Source organism: Epinephelus moara, chromosome 16 (genome assembly GCF_006386435.1).
Source record: "Epinephelus moara isolate mb chromosome 16, YSFRI_EMoa_1.0, whole genome shotgun sequence".
Lineage (NCBI taxonomy): Eukaryota > Metazoa > Chordata > Actinopteri > Perciformes > Serranidae > Epinephelus > Epinephelus moara.
Window position 1 is genome coordinate 36,971,770 of NC_065521.1, and position 20,729 is coordinate 36,992,498.

Consider the following 20,729-nt stretch of genomic DNA (forward strand, 5'->3'; position numbering starts at 1 on the left):
GTTTAGGCAAGTAAAGTTACATTCTGTAGGTTAGGTTTAGGAAAGGGTTAGGGTTAGGCAAGTAAAGTTACATAGGTTAGGTTTAGGCAAGTAAAGTTACATAGGTTAGGTTTAGGCAAGTAAAGTTATGTTGGTTAGGTTTCGGCAAGTAAAGTTACATAGGTTAGGTTTCGGCAAGTAAAGTTACATAGGTTAGGTTTAGGCAAGTAAAGTTACATTCTGTAGGTTAGGTTTAGGAAAGGGTTAGGTTTCGGCAAGTAAAGTTACATAGGTTAGGTTTAGGCAAGTAAAGTTATGTAGGTTAGGTTTTGGCAAGTAAAGTTACATAGGTTAGGTTTCGGCAAGTAAAGTTATGTTGGTTAGGTTTAGGCAAGTAAAGTTACATAGGCTGGTTGAGGAAAAGAGACATGGTGACATGCCAAAAAACAACTCAAAGCACTTGGTTTCACATGTGTCTGAACACCAGTGTCCTGGGGGAAAGTCCTGTTTTGATTGACACATCCACCACCTCAACCTGCCTCCTTACAGTCCATCACTCTTTATACCACCTCCTTCTTCCCTTCATCAGTGCACTGGTTATTTGATCACAGCCCTCCTGATTATGTGGGTTATATATTAAATGTGGTGCTCTACTTTCCATGGGTATATGTATGAACAGTGAATGAGCTGCCTAGTGTTTATCAACAAGCCTCCAAAAACAACTCACCCTGCTGTAGTGAAGAGAGCATACACCGTAGGGTTTCGTTCATCCTGTGTGGGCTGGATAAACACATCCCCTGGAAGAGGATAAGAAATCAATAACACCACATTAAAAGCGGTTGCAATAAAGTGCCATCAGTTTAAACGCAGTGATTATTTTATTGTGGCCTCACGTAGTTCATCAAATCGTGTTTCCACTCCATCATCTCCTATCACTGAACAGATAAGGCGAGCCTTCAGGAACGTCGTCCAGCGGTTCACCAGGGACTTCTGGCCTCCTTCATCATTCTAGACAGGAAGAGAATTAGGTCACGGCTCAATAAGCACAGTGCGTTTCATATTACAAGGTAAGCTTCATATACTTTCACCACGTATAGGATGCGGTTTGGCTCACCAGACACACTCTTCCCACCCTGGCTAAGACGCTGGGGCTCGCCCCGCCGCTTGAGTCTAGACTCTTCTCGCGGAAAAAGAAGTAAAGCTTGTCGTCGTTTCTTTCTGCACTGTCAGGGATCTGCTGGATCTGAACAAACACGGGCTCTAGGGGATAAAACCAGATCAGCACAGAGAGGGATTGAGGCAAGTGGTTGTCAAATAAAACGAGGGGAACCATAACCTGTAATCAGCAACATTTACCTCCTCACACCCACACTTACTCACCATTGAGCCACCTGGAGTCATACTGCTCTGTCCTGATTGCTGTTCTCCCTCCCATGGTTCTAAACAGAGCAGCATCTGTACTCATGAAGTCGATATGGACCCCTGCATACAGGTTACCATCTGCAGAGGAGACGAGAGAATAGCAAGGTCAGACTTTTTCGATTCAGTAGCTCAGGAATCCGATAAGATTTTGTGTCTTTTCTATAAATGAAGCACATCTTACTGATCAGAACCGCAATGCTCTCCTGTTTGGGATCATAGGAACATTTTCCCTTCCCTGAATCCACATACCCAGGGACCAGCCTAAACAGGTAGTCCTGCAGAAGCAGATTAGACAGAGAGAGTGTGCATAAAAATAGGCCGCTAAAACGTCACATGGGAGCAGAGGAAAATCACAAACAAATCAGTGTCCCAGTTTGTAGTCCTGAAATATTTAGCAGGACAACGCTTTCCAGGCCTACAGCTGAGGGATTTTTGCTGTAAATCCCACTCTGGGGGGAAACTGTAAATGTCTCTGTGCTCACCTCTGCCCTCCAGCCTCTGTTGATGAATGTGCAGATAGGTTGGTACGCCCCCGTTCCACAGGTGTAGAGGTGGGTGCGGTTCCACGGCTCTATCAGACGCACAAAGTTGGCACATTCACCCTGGACAAAGAGGAGTAAGACAAATGGAATTCAAACATCATCGTCATCATCATCGTCATTGTGACATCTTGAAAGCTCTAGGTTTTTGAAAGAGCAGGATGTAAAAACATGATCCCACCTGTCTTCCCTTTCCTGTCATCTGACATTCTCCCTTTCTCTTAGCGGATGCTGGCCAGTGGATCTGTATTTTCAAAAAACAACAAACATGATCATTACATTTAATGACTTGATGGCAGATGCCAAATAGCAGATAGATTTAGTTGATACGCACTATGAGAGGCTCCTTGTTGACGTTGTGCATGTCCAGAGCCACCAGGTACTCCCGGCTGCCCAGGTACAGGCGGCCCTGGTCCTGATCCATCAGGAGGATGCGGTAGTCGCTGGTGTTGAAGGAGAAACTGAAGGGTCGCGCTGCCCTGGTGTCCATCAGCTCTGTGTGAAAGGGGTTGCAGCTTTGTTAAAGGGACAGTTCACCCCAAAATCAAAAGTAGATACTTTTCCTTTTACCTGTCGTGCCATTTATCAATCTAGATTGTTTTGGTGTGCGTTACAGAGTTAGAGATATCGGCCGTAGAGATGTCTGCCCTCTTTCTAATAAATGGCCCTTGACTTGTGGTGCTCAAAGCTAGGGGTATTCCTAATGACTAATTTCCCTGATGCTTAAATGGAAGCTAAAACTTAGACTAGTCGACTAGTCTTAAAGTCAGATAATCAGGAAACAGTCCAAATTGAGTACAATTTAATCGACAAGGTCAAACAATGTCTGAGAAAAGATTACGTGTATGTAAGAGGGATGTGCCATATCATCTCATTCGCAATAATACCAATATAATTTTAATATATGAAAACTCATATCTTGTTACTCGCGATATTTGGGCATGTTGACATATGACGTCATACTGTTACCCACGGCAACAACAAGCATGGCTGAAAGGGAAATTATTACCGACTCCGCAGTGGTTCCAAAAAGAGGAGCAGCTTCAGTAGTGTGGAAAAAACTGTGTCCTGAATGTTTTATGAACAGCCCTGTACCTTTCAGACTCTTTTAGCGACGTACCGCTCAGAGGGAACTCATTCAGCGGCTCCTCTGGCAGCAGCACGGCTGATTTGTCATATCGTCAAGTATACCGTTATCACAAAAACATCCTGAAATATCATGATATTATTTGAGGGCCATATCGCCCACCCCTAATATGTACTATATGTATTACAAGAGCCATTTAAAATCATTAATCACATCATTCAGTAATCAGATTGTATTTTAAGTAACACTGAAATGTGTGGCTGTTTGTACTGTACATTATTCCTTAGGAAAATAAATCTTTGGGAAATGAATTTTAAATGAAATTTTAACCAACTGGAGTTTGTGGTGATTACTAGCTAGGGTAGCAACCTTTTAATGACTAGCCGACTAATCGTGTGCATCCCTTCTTAAACTGCCAAAAACATACATTGAAAACAGCAATGTCTCTTTCCAGAGATCATGACCTGGGTACTCAGGATGATCCACAGACCTTGTTGTGAGCAGTTTCATGTAGGAACTATTTTCCTTCTGTTGAACTACACCTGCCAATCGTATCACTGCGCAGAAGGAAGCGTGCATCTACTCTGTAACATTAACTAGCTAGGTGAGCTAACAGTAGATGCACCCTTCTTTCTGCATGGGTGTATCCAAGGTCGTTGGGTGTAGTATGGAAAAAAAGAAAAGAAAATAGTTTGTATATGAAACTGCTCACAACAAGGTCTGTGGATTATCTCGAATAACAAGGTCATGATTTCTTGGAAGACACATTGCTGTTGAGTTTTTCAAAAGTATGGGTTTTTTTTGCCACTTTGAGCACCACAAGCTGAGTGCCATCTAGTTTCATGATATGAGAAAGAAGGCAGACATCTCTATGGCCAATATCTCCAAGACTCTGTACCTCACACCAAAACAATCTGGACTGATAAATAGTACTTCAGGTATGATGAAAAATATGTATTTTTGATTTTTGGAGGAACTGTCCCTTTAAAGAATACATATCTTCACTATTTGGGAGACTAACAGCAGGGGGAGCAGAGGTCACCTCTTAAAATCTAGTCCCATTATCCCCTTTATGCCTTTAACATGTTTCATTACTGACTTGGATGAACTTACAGCCCCTTCAACAACACCCTTCTAACTACTTTTCTGGAAAATGTGTGTCACTGATTAAATATAACTCGACTTGGAGCATTTTAAGAAACATATTCGCTTTTAAGATCTCAATATTTTATGTGTCCTGACCGGCTGATTGAGTTTAAGGCGCCACATGCCCAGTGGAGTTAGGCGAAAAAGCAGGTCCCTTAGGAAACACGGTCAGTGGAACTCGCAGCTAATTCTTAAGATCAGGATTGTGTTCAGCAGAGCATAACCTGTTAAGACACGCTGCAGTGGAAAATGTTGCTCCTTTTTTTTTTTTTTTGTTCTCCTGAAAGCTTTGATTGAACAATTTTCATCTGCTGCGAGACAAATGGACTGTGAGCTGCACTCTACCTCAAAACTTGATTTCTTTCCATTCTTCCATCCAACAATTCATTTTGAACACATAAAAAGCCACCCACACACACATCTGTGGCATGTGTGAGACACTGGCAAACATATGTGCACACTGGGCCACAGTGGAGGCATGTTAAAGACAGCAGGCTTATGTATTGACAAATGTTCACACAGTCCCTCAGAAGCCAGCTTACAGGGATTCAGGAGGAAGCACAATCTTTATTTACATCAAAGCCCCCTGCCATCTTCCTTTTTGAGGTCAATGTTAACAGGATGCAGTCAAGGTGCCTAACTAAAATAAGCCACGCAATCGGATCTCCGTCCGGACGACACGAGATGGAGTCTTTGAGGTGGGGATGAGGTCCGGTTCTGTTCCTGAGAGGTAAACACAGGATAACAAGCCTCTGGCCGAGCTCCACTGGGCCATAGTGGATTCACTGAACAGGCTAAATGTAGAAACACCACACCCCTATACATGTCTCCATTCTCCAAAAATAGCAAACAATGTACTGCCATCATCTGGTAAACATTCAGCAAACACTTATCCCCTGACAGCATTCTGACACTGGTGGGGAAACACTGGGAAGGACACACGATTCAAGTATGGAGCTACTATGAGCTCTCACATTACAACTTGACAACATATTGTCACTAATGACCACTGTCGTTTAGTCGCGGGCAAATTTCAAGTATGAACAAACTGGTGACAGCGCCGTGAGGGCATGAGATTCTAAAACACGGCTTCAATTACACTGCACATTTTGCTCTCTAGCAATGCTGACTAATTCTATCAAATGAGACGCAGTCAGTGCCTTTGAAGTAACTGACACAACTTCCCAGCGACAGAGGAAGCAGTACAATCTCTCTATCCTCTGCAGGCCCTCCTGGACCCCAGAGTGCCACTCAGGCCGGCTCATTCGTTCACAAGAGTCACATGTCCTCCAGCCGCCCCGAAACCTCCTCCACAGGCGCCTCGGGGGAACAAAGAGACTCGGTGTCACGAACAATGAACAATAAATCCTTGGAGTGGCAGAAAACAGTTGGGGAGTAAATCCAACTTTTCTTCTTTTTGTTTGGCATTAGGGGGAGGGGTGGCGGAGGTCTGTGAAAGCGGCTGCTTTATCGGCAAAACCTTGACAATCTAACAATTCAGCACCTCTCAGCTGCTCTGGATAAGTGCATGATTTTGTCATGGAGAGCTCTGTACAGATGTGAATTCCTGCATCTTGCACGGGGGAGGGACGTGATCAAGTTCAAGACCAAACTTGTGAAATTGGTCAGACTACTACTTTGTGTGCCCTGCTGCAAAAAAAACCCATAACAGTGTGTATAAGCTGTTTACAGCAAGCGGATTAGTGTTAAAGGTCATATAAAAATGCACTGCAATCACTCTCTCGAGCCTCAAATGGAACACGACAGCCACAAACAGCACGTAGACAGCTGCTTTCAGTCACACAAAATCAGATGAATTCAAAACAGCACCGCATGTAGACTCCAACTCCCAGTTATCAAACCCAGATCTCATGATTAGCTCACCTCTAATCTGCCTCAGATGTCTCTTGTTGACATCGTACAAAATCATAAATGTTTCTCAGTGAATCACCGCAGCTGAACAAGATAAGACACCTAACACGCTGCCTAGACCTGACCTGAGAGCAGAACATTTTTGACTCATCTCCACATGAAAGCACTAAAGAATGCTATAAAGCCGATTCACACCTCTAAGTCTTACTTACAGGTACTTCAGGTGTGCCGTGTGTGTGTTTGTGAGCGCGCAGGTGCAATTGAAGTGACAACATGATAGGGACGCAGAGATAACTGTAATCATCCTGCATTGTTTTGATCAAAGGTGTCATCCACGTGTTTGTAACATGAACCTCTGCCATCAGATTTAATGAAGACAAGGAGACAGCATGGGAAAATCCCTTCAAAAAAAAAAAAGGCTTTAATATCCCTATCCACCCCCATTTTGAACTCACACCTGGCGGCCAAAACGTCCCAGCTCTAAAATATCATTTTGTGATCAAATTTCAGGTGTTTCCTTCTTGTGTCATCATGTCAGACATTAAAAACAAAGAAAGAATGACAGGTCAGACTATACTGCGTGAAGGTTTCAGGGTGTGGGGAGAAACTTTTGTCGAAGGGCACTACCAGTAACCAACCACACGTAATATCCACCTTTTGTTTTCAGTGTTGCAGTGTTTGACATGTGACAGGAAATAACCTTCTTTACATATGTACAAAGAGGAAACATAACCACTGGTGTGTGCATGAGTTTGTGTGCGCGTGAGTGACTTAGTGGGAAGAACCGAACAAGTAAAAGCATAGATAGATTACTAAACGGACCTACTGGCCTTCACCTGCAAAATGTCACTCAAATTAACATATACTGACCAAGGAGAAACTCAAAATGACCACAAAAAGACACAAAAGACCACACAGAGGCCTAGGGCCTACAAAAGTGGGCAAAACAACAACAAGGGGACACAAAATAACTTAAAAACAACACAAAACTACCAAAAAAAGACACAAAACAAGTGGTAGGGAACAACCACACAGCGACACAAAATGATTGAAAACCACACAAAATTAACCCAGAGACAATTACAATGACCTCAAGACAAACAAAATTACCCCAAAGAATATAAAAAGCCACAAAACGACCACAAAGAGACACAAAATGATCACAAAGCAACATGAAACAGCCAAAAATGTCACAAAATTACCTGAAGACAATCAAAATGAAATGCAAAACCACAAAAAGATGCATTACAACTACATAGCGATGGAAAACCACCAAAAATGAGATATAAAACAACTACAAAGAGACACGGAATGACCAAAAGACACAAAATTACCTCAAAGAGACACAAAACAACCACAAAGAAAAACAAATGAATACAAAGCGACACAAAATTACCACAAAGTAACATAAAACGACCAAAAAAAGACACAGAATTACATCAAGACAAACGAAATTACCCCAAAGAGACACAAGACAACCAGAAAAAGGCACAAAGAACCACAAAAGAAAAACAAATGAATACAAAGCGACACAAAATAACCAACAGACAAACAAAATCACTCCAAAGACTACAAAAAGCAAAAACAAAGAGACACAAAATGACCCCAAAGCGGCATTAACCGACCAAAAAAATAAATAAATAAATAACCTCAAGACAAACAAAATTACCACAAAAAGTCACAAAACAACCTAAAGGAGACACAAATGACTACAAAGAAACACAAAATTACCAAAAAAAGACACAACATTACCTCAAAGACAAACAAAACTACCTCAAAGACCACAAAAAGCCACAAAGAGACAAAAAAAAACAACTACAAAAAGGCACTAAACAACCTAAAGAAGACACACAATTACCACAAAGAAAACCAAAACCACAGAAGGTTACATAACTACCAAGAAATGCAACTACAAAGAGACACGCAATGACTACACAGAGACGCACAGGACCTGCAAAAATCGGGAAAACAACCACAACGACAGTCAAATCACTTAAAAGTGACAAAAAACAACCAAAAAAGACACAAAATGACTTCAGAGATACAAACAACACACAACAACCGCAAAAAGGCGCAAAACAACCACAGGAGGATGCACAACAACTACAGAGAGATGCAAAAACACCAAAAAAAGACATAACAACTACAAAAAGACCACAAAGAGGCACAAAACATCCACAGGGACACACAAATGACTACAAAGCAACACAAAATGACCAAAAAGAAGATATAACATTAACCCAAAGACAAACATAATGACAACAAAGAGACACAAAACCACAAAAAGAAGCCTAACGACTACACAGTGGCGCAAAACCACCACAAAGCGTGTTTTGCTCCTGTGTGGGAGATGTTTGGGCCTTCTACATATCTGTGCCCAGGAGCCCTTTGTCTCATAATCCGCCCATGAGTTAAAGAAACTATTAAGACAATCCCTGCTGTCAGAGGAGTTTGGAGTTAATCTGTACGAGCTCACCTTTGAAGGAGAGGCGAACCCGCGGAGCAGACTGCTGCAGGCCCGAGCCTCTGTAAACACATAAGGCCAACAGGAGGAGTTGGGCTCCAGATGCTGTCATGGTAACAGTCATGCAGGTAGCCCGCAGAGATCTAAATCTGGACGAAAAAAGAAAGAGGAATGAACTATTATTATAGAGTGCCCCATGAGAAATAGGAGACAGAAAAAGAAGGAAGGACAGACAAGACACTCTCTTTCTCTCTTTCTCTGATCTCTCTGATCAGAAGTTTGGCCTGAAGCCTTCCAAGGCGAGACGTATAGTTTGGCAGGAGGGAACAACGTCCAAATCTTCACACCTGCTCTGGAAAATATGACAGCCCTATTATTTATTTAAAGTGTAAATGTAGTGAGGTATGTGTTGAGACTGTATAATGGCGTTTGCGAGCACAGCCACATGGAAGGAAGTCTGAAAAGGGCAATTTTGTCTTCATCTTGTACATACTCTTAAACATATTACATGTTCTTTAACATATATTTCATCTACAGTTTGCCAGAAAACTGAATAAAACAAGAGTCTGATGCCCATCAGTGATTCCCTCTGCCTCCGTCTCGGTCTTTCAACAAAGCACGTCCACGTCCTTCCAGGAGCTGATGAGCGAAACGCATGACAGTTCAAAGAAACAGGTAGTCCTCGCTGAAACAATTTCTGACAGTTTAGGGGTGTTGAGACGTAGTCTAACTGTTAGACCTTAACTCAAGCATTCATTATGCATCTGCACTTTGCTGGAGAGGATCCCATATAAATTATGAATACTAAAAGCTGAGTCCACAACATCCATTAAATTGTCTCCCTGAAGGTGTGCTTTGCTCGAGCTATAAGCCATCCCACGGGCTTTTCTTTTTCCTCATGGCATCCATGTAGCCGAGGGCCCCCTGTGGCACACGCTACAAGCCTGGAAAACGAGGGCTTTTAGGGGAGAGAGAGACAGTCACGGTGGAGGACTAGAGAGAGAGGTTTCACAAAACACACCAATACATCATGTTTCACAACGAGGCATTGATTAATATGTGACACATTAGATTAAATTATTTCCCCCCACAATCAAAATCAGGAACAGTGTGATGAAACTGAAATGACTGGCATGCTGAACATTTGGAAATTAAAAACAGAAGCCACTGGTGAACGCCTCGCAGGCTTCCTGGCATAATCACACAGTTGCCATATATGTGCTCACCAGGGGAAGCTTGATCTGTATCTCTCCTATCAAACACTGTATGTTCGGTGTTAATAATACATATGCACCATCAGATGGGTGATCAAAATCATGTGGACACATTTTATGTCATTGAGGTGTTTGTTCCCTGAAGAAAGATGCTCAGAATCACAGACTTTATAAAAAACAAATACATAAATAATAAATAAACACTAGTTGTTTCCAAGAATATTTAATATTAACCATAATAAAATGAGCATTTTAAGCCATATTTGATTAGTATTTTGCAGGAAAATGGTTAGGCAACAAGGCAAAATGGCTTTGTGATTATGAAAATGCATGTCCTACTCATACTATTTCATCTGGTGAGGCTATAAAAAGAATTCAAGGGTGAGTTTTCCTATTAAAATATCTTGAAATAAAAATAAAATCATCAGTCAGGGGCTGAAACATAATAATATGCCTGTGTGGCTCTGTACTGTCTGTCTGATGGCCTGATTGTACTTGGAGGTATGTGTATGAATGACTGCTGGCTTTCTGCGCTGGGTGGGAACGACAGTGCAGATTAAAGTTCAGCTGTAATAACATATAGTTTCTCTTTAAATAAAAATAATTACAGGATTTCAATAACCTAGTTTCCCTTTCCCGCGGTGGAGTGCGCACTTACCTGTGAACTCAACATCCAGAAATAGGAACCGAACAAATGTGAGTACTTCACAGTCCATCTACTCTCCGCTACAGAGTAACCAGACATGAGTTAAAAGTTAAACCAGGGTGAAGTTAAATGTCCTACCTTTATTTTTTGCTTTCTGGCTCTTGTCGGTGACGCCTCTGAAATCCAAAAACTTGCGGGATGTTACCGCTGCATTCCCCGCGTTTGGAGCACTCGGAGCCGGATTGGAAAATCTTCTGTCAGCAGCGCTGCGCAGGCATAAAACAATCCGATAGGTTTGCAAATTCCCCCTTTGAGAGAGACAGAGAGAGAAAAAGGCTGCCTGATCAGTCGCTGTTAACTGACGGTATTTCTTCCATGCAACATGAAAAAAGAAAAAAGAAAAACCCACAGCTGATCCCTTGGTCCTCTCTTTCCAAAAAAAGTTTAAGCCTGGATGGCTGCAACCATCACGGTGATGTGAAGGAGAGGTCGCTCCATTGATCCTTTAAAGGGGAGTTGTTGGAGTGTGAATCAAGTGACCAGGTGCAGGTGTTGGGAGAGTGTCTGCCCTGCTGTCCTCTCCCTTCTGTTCTGCCCCCACCCAGCCTTCCCTCTCCTGTTGGCCCACAGCAGCATTGGACCAAACCTCTTGGTACACCATATGGGTATGATTAACCCTGTCACTGCTGGTGAGCTTAGCACACTCTACTGTAAACTGCTATCCATCTATGTCAGCTCAGTACTTCTCTCTTGGCAAAGTTTATTTAAGCTGAATAATTCAGTTACATGGTGATGGGCACGCAGCCACTGTTTTATATAAATGTTTTTCTCATGCACCAGGAGGGCCCCGCAGACTATTCTTATACATGATTCAGGGGCTGAAATCCACTATTAAAGAGGAGCCGGCTCTGCTGCTCGGACAATGTCACCATTACTCTTCAGCTCTACATGAGAGCCAGGTCAGCCGAAAAAAGATTCCTGGGATTCCTCTCCGGCTGGCTCTGGAGCTCATGACAACAGTGACAAAGCAACCAGAAGGGGGGTGGGAGTGGACGCAAAGGACATCCATCCTGTTAACAGAGCCGTGAGCTTTGAAATTAAAACAGCTTTCAGAGCGCCTCTCATCGTTACTGGCTTTGTGGTGAGCTCTGACGCAGTATGGCGCACTGAAGACACAAAAGCGGAGGGTGAATGTATTCTGAGCTACGGCCCTATAAGGCAGTAAAATAGAATAAACACATGAGGCAATGTGGTGTGTCAGTGTGTAAAAGGTCACAGAGGTGGGCAGTTCCTGGCATATGTCAGAAAGCTTTAACTGTAAGTTTTTTAAATTTATATTTAATGCACAGAGATGGGACCACGTCATTGTTTTGCAAGTCACAAGTTAGTCACAAGGCTTGGTGCTCAAGTCCAGAGTCAAGATTGAGGGGTCCCAAGTCAAGACCAAGTGGCACCCTCCAAGGCTGAAAAATAAAGCCAACACTGAAGTACCAAAAACTGCAGTTCTTGGTTCTTAAGGCTGGCTCCAGAAGTGAGTCAGTCCCTACAGACCTCCATGTTCAAATGACCAACTGAACAGCAGAAATAAACATGTTTACAGCCTGGTACAAAAAAACAGTTTTGATCTCAATGGCTAACTCCCCCCCCCCCCCTTCATGATGACTGTACAGAGAGTTCATTTTTATACAACTCACCCGTTTCAGTTTTATTAAGGCTTAAAGTTAGGTATAATTAAGGGCAGGCGCTTTGAGCGCCAGGCTGTCTGCCAATGGTGTCCTTGGCTTCTCAGTCAGATGCACCCCTTGCTCCTCCACAGTGCCAGCCTCTTGCCCAAATATGGTCACTTCTGGTTCCACAAGAATCAAGACGGCAATGGCCAAAATGCCGAACTCAAGCCTTCAAAACATGGGTCCCAAACCAATGGTTTGGGTCTATGGGCAATACTGACAAGTCCCAAGTCAAGTCCCAAGTAAAGACAGGCAAGTCCAGAGTCAAATACCAAGTCAAGACCAAGCGGCAACCTCCAAGACTGAGAAATAAAGCCAACATGGAAGTGCCAAAAACTGCAGTTCCTCTAATGGCCACTTGAGGCTGGCTCCAGAGGCCAGCCAATCCCTACAGACCTCCGTATTAAAATGCCCAACTTAACGACAGAAATAAACATGTTTACAGTCTGGTGCAAAAAACAGTTTTGGTCTCTATAATTAATTTCCCACTTCATGACTGTACGGAGGGTGAATTTTTATATTACCCACCCGTTTCAGTTTTATTAAGGCTTAAAGTTAGGCATAACTGCGGACGGGTCGCTTTGACTGTCAGGTTCATCTCGCTCCTCCAAAGTGCCAGCCTCCACTCAAATATGGCCACTTCTGGCTCCACAAAAACCAAGAAAACGACAGCCAAAATGCCAAACTCCAAGCTTCAAAACGTGAGTCCACAAACCAGTGGCTGACGCTATGGTAGCTACGTCCATTGTTTTCAGTCTATGGTCAATACTGACACGTTCCAAGTCAAGTCCCAAATCTTAAACTCTGACTTTCAATTCCCAAACAAGTCATAATGCACTCTTCTCTAAATGTAATGCCATTTTAACAACAGAGTAATAACGTTAGCTAAGTATTAGCTTGCAATGGCCGAAATGTCGAACTCAAGGCTTCAAAACGTGAGTCCACAAACCAATAGGTGACGTTATGGTTGTTATGTCCCTTATTTTAACAGTCTATAGTCAATATCAAGTACAGAATCCTAAACTTTGACTTTCAAGTCCCACACAAGTCATAATGCACTCTTCGGCAAATGTAATGCCATTTTAACCACAGAATAATAACGTTAGCTAAGCATTAGCTTGCTATGTTCATTTTGGCCTCAACATACTGTTCTTTGTACAGCTTCAAATATCAAACAAAGATGGAAGTTGTTGTGTCTTTGTCTGTAATTTTCAACCTGCACGTTTACCATACTGCAATTTGCTTTGTGTTGACCATTGCGTAGTTGTAGTACGCAAAGGAAACTATAGTTGGTATCATTTTTTTCCAACAAGCGTACAGTAACGTAACACTAGCTCCCAATGGTTCTCCCCTGCAGCTTGATTGGATGCTGTTGGATTGGTTCAAAGTGCATCTGGGGAATTAAGTGTTGACTTAGTGGGAATGAATAGCGTCAAAATTAGGTGATTCAGGAAGTGAAATGAACCGATTCGTGTCACACTTTTTAAATATTATGTTTTTACTCTTTGGACTTGGGGGAAGGTATCAAGTATTTTCAAGTCAAAAGGCTCAAGTCCAAGCAAAGTCATGAGTCATTGGTGTTAAAGTCCATGCTGAGTTGCAAGAATTATTTGATTTTGTCAAGTCAAATTTTAAATCATCAAATTTATGAGTGTGACTTAAGTCCAAGTCATGTGACTCAACTCCACACCTCCGTTGATGTATATTTTGGGGTTTGAATCATCGTCATCCAGACAGAGTAAACAATGACCTTATCCCAACTTGGGTGTCAGCCAGTTGTGTTCTACACGCAGTGGTGTGTCAAGATGTGTCCAGGAGGGAGTTTTTGTATCCTGCTTCACAGGAGGCATCCCTCTGTTTCCAGCTGAGGAAATGAGTCACAAGCGTGTGCTGAGTTCAGGTTTCCGTCTGCTCCCAACTTTGGCACCATCCGGTAGACTGACCAGCTCCCACCGCTTCATAAGCACCTCTTAACGTCATCCTTATCTCTTATTGAACCTTCCTGCGGTCTTATCTGACCGGCATGCGCCCACTACTGCCTCAGCTCGCTACAGAGATAGCAACAGCTTCTCCCTTAACAGTGAGGGTGTTTTTGCTTTGTGTATGTGAGGACAAGGAGCAGGAAATAATAGCCAAACATGCTGCCAGCATGATGGATTTTGTATCATGGAGACAGACAGCGTGGATTAGAAAACAAACACTGTTTTTTTCTGGTCCACAAAAAGCTCCGTCAGAAGGATCTTCTCGTCTAATGGATAGAAGGTAGACATTTATCCCTGTAGGCTAACCAAAGGCTCCGGATAAATCCTTGGCCCTCAGACACATCAATCATGAAAATGCTAGGGGCAGAGTATTGTCCCCTCGAGGAAAAACAACCCATTATTTGACCTACTGATGGTCTTTCCTACAAGTATATTGATGAATCGAGGAGTGTTTCAACATGCCTGCCGCAGAGAGGCACGTCCAGGGCGTCGCCAGTGCTTGCTGGGATAGACAACCATGACCCTGACAGGAAATTATAGGGTAGAGAAAATAAAGGTGCAATATTCAGCAGGATTATTTGCTCCATTTTCAACCACAACACACTTCTCACATAGTTTTACTAGTCTTCTAATTATTATCTTACAGGTCACAAAAAAATGTAAACATGGAAAGGCAAGATAAAGGGAACAGGTGCTGTGTGACACACATGAACTTCACACACCGATGATTATCAAAGGAGAGCAACTTCGGAAAACATCTTTGACATGAAGGGTGCATACGTGGCGCACATTCCAGTCGCAGCCTGCTCGCACTGTATTGAAAGTGAGGTGATTGCAGGTTTTTGTGCAGGGAATACTGTATAGGCGAACTGTAGCTGCAGCTTCCCTGAGATGGAGCACCGTCTGCAGTCGTCCAACGTGCCACGTGTCCACCGGGCCAGCCAGCCAGCCACCATCTGCCTTGAAGACAAGACTGGCACTCTCACTCGCTATAAAATGCAGCTGGGAGAATCAACAGCTGTTGAAGAAGAGCTCTTTCCAAATAACAAGGGGTGTGTGTGAGGGAGGGTAGGAGGGAGGGTTACTGTACATGAAAAGGAGGATAGTGGGGATGTGAGGCAGATGAGTGAAAGCACTGTGTCTTAAAAGATAAATCTGTCAGCACTCATGCAGGAGCCTTTGGTAATAGCCGGTTAACAGTTAAGTGTCATAGTGCAAAGACAGTCCAAAATGTTTTTTTGTTTTGACTATGTGTGACTTCAGCTCTATCTTAACCTCCCCGACAGACATTGTTTGTGCCCAGAGAATCAGTGAAAAAATCTGTCACGCTGGAAAAAAAGTGAGAATAGAGTGCATGTGGCTCGCTCTTTGGCTGACAAATTTGTACGCCAACATACATGTATACAGTGTGCATGCAGCCACGGGATGCACACACACACATGCACACACACGCTTGCTCTGCTGCTTCAATTTCAATTAAAATAAAAACGATTTCTCTTATCTCCCTGAACACCCTTCCTTTCTCCCCTCTTCGCACACATCCAGGAGACACCGAACTCCAGGTGAATTTCAATGTCAAAGACATGAAGGTAACGCAAGCGCTGCAATCTGTTCATTCTGTCAACTGGTTGTGTGTGTAGGTGTGCACGTGCACTTGTGTGTACTGTATGTGTAATGTGATTGGTGGGGGGCAGGCCTATTCATCTGTCTGGTGTGATCGTGGCTCTCTGTAACTGGGCCCAGGCGTGAGTATGCACTCTGTGATCTCCCAGATAAGAGTCATCCATCTGCTGTGTGTATCTGTCAGGGCCCAGGCAGCTCCGCTTATCGCTGCACTCATCCATTTCCCTCAATCATACTCACTCTATTCCCCTTTTCTCATCCCTCTCTGTTTTCTCCCCTCTGCACAGTTCAAATGCTGCGCTTAATCTTGATTAGCTGACAAGAAGACAATCACGTGTACGTGCACCGCGGCGTTGAAAACCTGCACATATGAATGCGAGGTGCAGCTTCTGCACACATGCACGAATGGAGGTGCATTAAAGAATGCAAGCTTTCACAAATAAGCACGCAGGCATGTAGCCATGTGCAGAAACACACCAGTGGCGCACCCAGAATTTTTTTCATAGGGATGGCCAAATGGGGCCCCTGAAAATTATGGGCTGGCATACCAAAACTAAAAGCCATGACTGAATTTCAGGAATTCAGTTTTGCTCTTGAAGTACCTGTTTTAATGCATACATATGTTAGGTGATTCATTGTTCTTAGGCTGGTTTTCCCTTTCCTTAAAAAGACAAATACACAGCTTTAATTTGAAGAAGTACACTGATTGTAAGGAACAAAATATTTACTGGGAACAAGCCTTTCCAAGTTTAGGGAGACTCATGAGTACCCATAGGACCTATTTTCATTCAGATATCTCAAGGTGAGAGTTCGAGGGACCTCTTTGTAAAATGGCCATGCCAGTTCCCTCACCAAAATTTAGCCTAATTTTGGAGCATTATTTAGCCCCCTCGCTGACAGGCTAAGCCAACACGGTTGCTACCAATGGATGCCTTAGGTTGTCTAGTTTCACATGATACCACAACCGTTATGCTAGCTTAAAAAATGAACGTGCAGCAGCCCCTTAAGGCCCAAACACAACAAACCAAAATTAAAAGACCAGCGGTGACAAAGGCCGAATGTTGCGTCGCCTCATGTCTCCTGTATCTTGGCCAAGAAGTTGCACCTGAACACACCGCAAAGAGCCAACGGCCATCTTGCACGTACACTCTGCACCTGCGTGAGATTAAATTTTTCAATTTTTTCAATTTTATTTATAAAGCCCAATATCACAAATCACAATTTGCCTCACATGGCTTTACAGCATACGACATCCCTCTGTCCTTAGGACCCTCGCAGTGGCTAAGGAAAAACTCCCCCAAAAAACCCTTTAACAGGGGGAAAAAAACGGTAGAAACAGAGATGAAATAACTCTCCATGGCTGGGGTTTAGCTGGAGTTTAGCTGTTTGTTTGCTTTCCTCACTTCTGTATCTCATCTGTGTCTGAGCTGAACCGCCAATCAGACTGATTTCATTCACAGACAAGCTCCACCGTCTCCAACACCGATTCAACATGCTGAATCAGCTCAAAAAAAAAGCAGACTAAGGCCAATGGTGTGGGTCACGCTGCAAAAACTATGCTGACATACTCTCACTGAAGGCATGACATTGACCAACAGCCGACTGTCTGCTTGGTGTGTCAGGACCCTTAGGTTGTCTAGTTTCACAAGATACCATGACCTTTATGTTAGCTTAAAAAAATAGCATGCAGCAGCCCCTTAAGGCCCAGACACACCAATCAAAAATGAAAGAACCAGCAGTGGTAAAGACTGACTGTTGCGTCGCCTCATGTCTTCTGTGTCTCGGCCAAGAAGTTGCACCTGTACACACCGCAAAGGCTACAGCCAACTAGCCCAGCCCTCTCTGAAGCCGATTCAGCATGCTCAATCAGATGAAAAAAAAGCAGACAGGAGCCAAGGGTGCAGGACACACTGCAAAAACTATGGCGATGCACTGATGACTGATGGCCTCACATTGACCAACAGCCGACTGTCGGCCGTGTGTTAGGGCCCCTAGGTTGTCTAGTTTTACAAGATACTATGACCTTCACGCTTGCTCAAAAAATTAGCGTGCCTCTTTAAGAAAATTAGCCTTGAGCCAGGAAGGCCATTTGGGGCCCAGCTATTTTATCAGGCCCCCTGCCCCCCTTGGAGGCACCACTGAAGCACACACACAGGTAGTTAGTATTCAGGGGCCCTACCTGAACCTATCAGATTACCCACTGTAGATGTGCCTCAGAGAGCAACACAAGTCCTTCTCTTGTACAATCACAGGAGAAAATATCCTTCCTTCCTAACATCAATCACACAGGTGAAAACTGAGCTGCTGTGTGTTATCTTTTCATTTTTCAGTCCACAGTGGTGAATCCGCCTGAGCAGCAGATGCCTAGGAACGACTTTGTGAAACGTGAGAGCATGAAGCGGCATGACAAGATGATTTGTGTACAGTAGCAACACCAGCTCAACTCAGGGGAGTGGAGTTTACACTGGGGAATCCATTTAGGCTTTTGCCACCCCATACATAACAAAGGCTTCACAGGCAACCCTCAGACCACAAAGCAGCCCTGAGGATGGCTTTGTTGTCCCAGCAATCTGTACTTAGTTTGTCACGATCAATATTGTAGGAACCAACCCTATTATTAATTCATAGTCATAAAAACATGGTGTGCTCCATGGTGGGCTGAATAAAGCTGCTTCAAAGAGGAGACAAACAGCGTGTTTCACATGGGATCATTACATGGGGCATAACGTGTTTCCATCATCAGTATTAATAGTATATGCCCATCCGAGACTGCATACCCTGGGTGCTGCTGGGCCTACAGCAGGACAGGTTTTTGCTAGTGGAATATTTATAGCTGTGCATTAAAAGTGGAATCAAGGGTTTAAGTGTACCATTGCAACACCGCTGCTGTTCCTTTGTCTGGGCCTGTCCAAAAATGTCTTGCCCGGGGCTATTTGCAGTGCTACACTGGAAATGTCAGATATCACACACTGCTGTCATATCAAAGCTGGAATACATTAAAGAACAGCTGTATCTCAGAGGGTTTCGTTTGATTCTTCTCTTCAAGAAGAATGTGTTGCAGCCAAGGATATCAAAGAGGTGACGTTTAGGTAAATAAATCCCACATGTATGCTTTGTTATTAGGAGTTCCCGGGATCTCAGACAGTTGTGTACAGGCAGGATTTAATTATTTCTCATTTGAGCACATCAGAGAGCTTTAATGCTGGCATCAAAGTGTTACATGATATATTCCCCCATAACTAAAATTAACACCAACAGTCTGAGGGACGTGGCAATACTCTGAACTACACTGCCATCTTGTGGTTCTCTTATGCACAATTTCAAGGGCATTGCTTTGTGTTGGAAAGTAGTGGGAACATGAGGGCTCAGATGAGGAAACATTTTTCAAACAGTCTTCAGCATAACGGAGAGTGGGGTGATTTGAGCCTGTGGTTAAGATGAGCCACCCCTTGTTTCTAGGCAACCATAGACAAAATTGGTAATGTGACCACAAATGTTGTAAGAGTCATCCATTACTCACTCTGTGATGGAAAGAGGTTTATGAAGTAAGTGGTAGGCAAACTGGAGTTCAAAAAACTTTCTTGCAAGTTGAAGGGATTATGTTGATGTCCCAAGGAGTCATGACTCAGTTTTAAAATCACACATGTTAGTGCTTTAGGACGTTACAGTATGAGGCTGTACTGTTAGCATGTTAGCTCCAAACTGCTGGGTGATACAAGTTTGTTCAGTTGGCAGGGTTGGGGTAATATGAGCCAAAAGGCCTGGGGATAGTTGAGCCTGTGGCCCACTTATCATTTACATTTTATCACTAAAATAATGTGACATGCTGAATTTTAGACCAAAACCCATCATGCCACACCAGGGGTGATGTAGTAGGGGGCAAAGTGGGACTGATTACCCAGGACCCCGATGGGAGTAGGGGCCCTCGAAAGGCTGGAATAAAATGTTTGGGTTTTCTTCTGAGACAATACTGCCATAACTAAATAAAAATTGGTTGAGTAAATCAGTTTAAAGAAAGAACTTTGTAGCTCTCCAAAGGCCCTTGAAGCCCAGATCAGACTGATAATTTGCGATGAGACGAAACCATTTTAAAAGGTTACATAGAAAAGTTGCAGCAGTTTGAACTGGCCATGTGAGCTCGATTCAAGCTGGCTGATGGTGTGAAAATCAGAACAGAAGTACAGAGAGTTGTTGCATAGAGATGATACACCATCTCATCTAGTTGCATTGGTGTGAACCGGCAGGTTTTTAGAACGTTGCAGAACAGTGCATTGCAAGTAGTTGCATGTTTCAACTCGTCTAATTGCGAATCTTTTGGTCTGAACTGGGCTTTAAAAGCACAAATGGTTTAGTCCGCCCCTGCTCTAGGATTCGTCTTGAAACACAGCTAGAGCTGAGTGAGTGACTGATTATGTAGCTGGAGCGCCGATGTAGACTGTCATGTCTTTTGCCAAGGAAGGGAAATCAGGTTTCCACAAAAGAAAGACAGTACAAAAGCAAACTGGCTTTGTAAAAAAAAGTAAAGGTGCGGTGAGGGGCACATGGATCAAGAGAGAAAAGGGCAGGGGGCCCACAGATACTGCTCATGCACAGGGCCCAGAATTTGGTGCTACGCCCCTGTGGCACACTTCTATGTAGAGAGGACGGACAGGGCTTTAACTTCTCTTGTTGATTTGGACAGAACAGTGGCAGAAGCACAGAATGTGAAGGCCATACATCAGGTAGCAAGATCGACAGGATGACTTCAAAGCAATTCACTGACATGAAACAACTAAGAGAAGTAAAAAGAGCGGGAGATAAGATTTACCCCCATGTGGCTCAACTTACCCCTCATCAAGGGACACGTTGAGCCAAGACACCACTTATTATGAGGGTCATATTTTGAAAACTGTTTATTTTATATCAAAAGTGAGTATTCCCAGGGATGCACCACAGCCTGTATTATACGTACATATTTTAGTTGGGAGACATTTCTGTCATGCCCTCACTTTAAAGGCATGTCAAGGAAAAATGGGCTCAGCTCACTCC

At 43.4% G+C, this 20,729-nt stretch overlaps 1 protein-coding gene and 1 long non-coding RNA gene across 4 annotated transcripts in view; one reads left to right on the forward strand and one right to left on the reverse strand.

Annotated features, from left to right (window-relative positions):
• Nucleotides 1-525, forward strand: part of LOC126403154 (uncharacterized) — a 3,135-nt gene extending 2,610 nt beyond the window's left edge. For both annotated transcript variants that reach the window (XR_007571292.1, XR_007571293.1), the window contains exon 3: nucleotides 76-525. This is a non-coding gene — a long non-coding RNA (uncharacterized LOC126403154). The remainder of the gene's footprint in view (nucleotides 1-75) is intronic.
• Nucleotides 1-11,090, reverse strand: part of LOC126403147 (semaphorin-3F-like) — a 19,813-nt gene extending 8,723 nt beyond the window's left edge. The window contains exons 1-11 of one of the 2 annotated variants that reach the window (XM_050065631.1): nucleotides 10,779-11,090; nucleotides 10,508-10,677; nucleotides 8,522-8,658; nucleotides 2,275-2,435; nucleotides 2,122-2,184; nucleotides 1,884-2,003; nucleotides 1,583-1,676; nucleotides 1,360-1,479; nucleotides 1,094-1,239; nucleotides 873-987; nucleotides 707-776 (exon numbers count right to left, since the gene is read on the reverse strand). In XM_050065631.1, the coding sequence (XP_049921588.1) occupies nucleotides 707-776; nucleotides 873-987; nucleotides 1,094-1,239; nucleotides 1,360-1,479; nucleotides 1,583-1,676; nucleotides 1,884-2,003; nucleotides 2,122-2,184; nucleotides 2,275-2,435; nucleotides 8,522-8,633 (1,001 nt within the window). In that variant the 5' untranslated portion in view covers nucleotides 8,634-8,658; nucleotides 10,508-10,677; nucleotides 10,779-11,090. The remainder of the gene's footprint in view (nucleotides 1-706; nucleotides 777-872; nucleotides 988-1,093; nucleotides 1,240-1,359; nucleotides 1,480-1,582; nucleotides 1,677-1,883; nucleotides 2,004-2,121; nucleotides 2,185-2,274; nucleotides 2,436-8,521; nucleotides 8,659-10,507; nucleotides 10,678-10,778) is intronic. The other variant, XM_050065632.1, reaches the window with a different exon arrangement.
• Nucleotides 11,091-20,729: the final 9,639 nt, after the last annotated feature.